Below are 3349 nucleotides of genomic sequence, written 5' to 3' on the forward strand. Positions count from 1 at the left end.
TTTTTTTTTTTTTTAGATTTTTTTTTTTGGAAAAATAAAAGTTGATGCTTTGTAGTGTTCCAAAATCAAGGCCATCCTAAATCCCGAAGATGTCCGGAGCCAACCGGGTAACCATCGAAAAAAAAATCACATCATTAGAAAGTTAGTAATTGGGTTCGGAGTCGATTCCTACGATTCCTAGCTTGCAAGAATAGGGAACCTCGCCGCCCAGCACGTGCCGGAGACTCTGTGAATGTAGGTAGAAAAGTCATACTGCCACCAAGAATTTATGGCTCTCCACACTTTTATTCCGAGGCATTTAAAAAAATCAATGGCATGTGCGTACGTCTTCATTATTATTCCGTTCGTAGAACGGGCACTTTTACTACTACTGCTAATAATAATAGATAGCATTAATTTGTATTGTGCAAATCCCCGCTCAACAGCAAGCTCTATGTGCTTCACGATCTCTACTATTATCCCAGTAGACCTGAGAGAATTCTGAAACAACCTCAACTTCATGGGAAGCATACTGTGCAAGCAGCCATTTATAGGCGCTAAAACACGTACAAATGTTTTCCGGGTATGTGACTTGTCTAAAGGGTCTTCGTCTCCTTGTTTCAGGTTTAGGAACTATATTATTTCTTGACACCAATCAGAGTATGATATAAATAGATAATAATATTAGTTTAGTTTTAATAGAAGTTTTACGGCGCTTGCAACTGCATAAGGTCATATGAGCGCCAGAAGATTAGAGGTGTTACAAGAGAGTAACGAACATAGAAAAGAAAAAGGGGAGATAAGGACGGTAGATGTTTGACTGGAAAGAAGAAGTAAACCACACCAGAGCACCCGCCAACCACCCACAGATAATAATACGAAGGGTGAAACTTTTCTCAATAAATATTTTTTGTTTGTTTGTTTTTTTTTGTTCTGTGGGCTATGCAGATAAGTGTGAAATGAAGTCTTATTATACACTCGTTGTGGGTGGTTGGCGGGTGCTCTGGTGTGGTTGGCGAGTGCTCTGGTGTGGTTTGCTTCTTCTTTCCTATCAAACATCTATCGTCCTTATCTCCCCTTTTTCTTTTTTATGTTTGTTACTCTCTTGTAACACCTCTAATCTTCGGCACTTATATGATGACCTTATTGTGTTGCAAGTGCCGTAAAACACTTACTAAAACTAAAATACCCTTGACGCTGTCGAAGACGACTGCCCGTTGTCATTTGACATTTGAAAAAGTGTCCCGTGTTAGATGGGTGGCTGTCTTAAGCTGTGTCATTGCTATGTAAAAAATAGCAAGGAAGGAAATGGGAAGTGACTGTTTCTACAGGTGTTTGTCTAAAAAGAAGAAGGTATCTGTTACAGCAAGTTCCACCTGTGTGGGTTAGTGCTCTGGTGTGGTTTGCTCCTTCTTTCCTAAAACAATTATACCGTCTCTGTCTCCCCTCCTTCTTCAGCAATCTTCGGCATTTATATGACCTTACTGTGTTGCCGTAAAACTGTTTCCTAAACTAAAACACTGTGTGGAAGAAAAGTTTTTCACTCATCGGTCGATTTTTATTTTAAAAAATGTTTTTTTTTCCTTCTAGGTGGATTCAAGGTCGCACTCGCCCAACGTCCGCGGCCCTCCCAGCCAGAGTTCCTCCCCCTACCCCCACGGCATGGATCCCTCGCGCTACTCCCCGGCCGGCCGCATGCCCCCCGTGCCTCCGCTCATCACCAACAGCGGTCAGAGGTCGTCGCCGAAGCAGGCGCGCTCCCCTCCCTCCAGCTCGCACATGCTGATCCCCGGCTCGATCACCCGTGGGACCCCCGTGTCCCACCACCCGTCGGTCCCGCCCGCCCCGTCCCACCCCATGGCCAGCATGGTGCGCCAGCCCGTGTCCGCGCCGGCGCAGCAAGGCTCCATCACCAAAGGCACGCCCGTGCGGGAAATGGGCCGTGCGGGGCTTCCGGGGACGACTGCCGGCCAGGAAGGAGGAGGTGGTCCGAGAATGCCGCTGGACCCGAGCTACCGTGGCCCGCACGGTGGTCCGGCAGTGTATGAGGGTGGCCAGTACCGTCAGCAGCAGCAGCAACAGCAGCAGCAACAACAACAACAGCAGCAGGCGGTGTACGCGAAGCAGGGCCAGTACCCGCCGCAAGGCTCGCCGTACTCGCAGGCGGAGCCGAACCTGCCCTACAGCTCGCGGGCCACCATCATGTCAGACTATTACACCGCCCAGCAGATGCCGCGCGGCCAGAAGGGTGAGCGGGAGGAAGGGCTGTCCCCGCGGGGGGGCGCGGGTCGCGACCTGACCCCGTCTCACCCGCACGCCCCGCCACAGCGGCAGCCGCAGCCCGGCGGCCTTGACCCCCGCCACCAGATGGCGGTGGTGAGTGGCCAGAGCATGGTGTACATGATGGGGCAGGGCGTGGATGCGAGAGGCAAGGCATCACCTCACAGCGCGCGCGACGACAAGCCACAGCCTTCCGTGTGGCCTCAGGGTGAGCAGTCATTTCAGTTTTTAGTTTTTGTAGACCGGGATGCTGAGCAATCATTTCAGTTTTTAGTTTTTGTAGACTGGGATGCTGAGCAATCATTTCAGTTTTTAGTTTTTGTAGACAGGGATGCTGAGCAATCATTTCAGTTTTTAATTTTTGTCAGCAGGTCTCACCTATAAATGCAATCTATTATTATGTGTGTGTGTGTGTGTGTGTGTGTGTACTTGTGGTGAAACACCAAACGAATGTGCCAGGATCTGGACAATAAAGATGTATCTTATCTCACCCCACGGGGCTGTGCCACTGACTGAAGTGTCTTTAGGCCGTTCCCAAAGGGGGGACATTTCTCGTTCAAGCTTAGTAAAATTGTAAATGGGCTGACTCATGTCACGCTCATAACTGTGCCTGATCTACAGCAGGGAACTGCTGCTTTTTCTTTCCTTATCCTTACTATTGTCGTTATCCTCTACTTCTTTTTTATGTTTGTCACTCTCTTGTGACCTGCTATTTCCGGGATGCCTTGATAGTCGAAGCAGACTTTGTGCTGTTGAAGCTAGAGAGGTGAGCAGAGTAAGTCTGATTCCCTGTAAGGACTTCTCTGTTGACACCCACCCCTTGGCGCTCATATGACATTATGCAGTTGCGAGCGCCGTAAAACCCTCTACTATATAAAAAAAATATATACATATAAATGCAATCTATTATTGTTATTGTTGTTGTCATTATTATAATTATTATTATTCACCTTTTGCGGTTCCCAGGTAGCCGCGGCATGCCGGGCCAACCGTTGCCGACACCGCTGGCCTTGGACCCCATGGCCGCCCAGCGTCCGAGCATTGTGGCGGGCACAGGGCGGCCCCCCGCGCACCACTCAGAGGGCAAGCC

At 49.0% G+C, this 3349-nt stretch overlaps 1 protein-coding gene across 1 annotated transcript in view; it reads left to right on the forward strand.

Moving 5' to 3' along the window:
• The window catches only part of LOC101845486 (hornerin), a gene marked incomplete at its 5' end in the record, with an annotated part of 51073 nt that overhangs the window by 30694 nt on the left and 17030 nt on the right, over window positions 1-3349 (forward strand). Inside the window, 2 exon segments of the mRNA XM_013086264.1 lie at window positions 1570-2467; window positions 3226-3349. Of these exon segments, the coding sequence (XP_012941718.1) occupies window positions 1570-2467; window positions 3226-3349 (1022 nt within the window).

The sequence above is a fragment of the Aplysia californica genome, unplaced genomic scaffold, assembly GCF_000002075.1.
Source record: "Aplysia californica isolate F4 #8 unplaced genomic scaffold, AplCal3.0 scaffold00449, whole genome shotgun sequence".
In the NCBI taxonomy this organism is placed as follows: Eukaryota; Metazoa; Mollusca; class Gastropoda; order Aplysiida; family Aplysiidae; genus Aplysia; species Aplysia californica.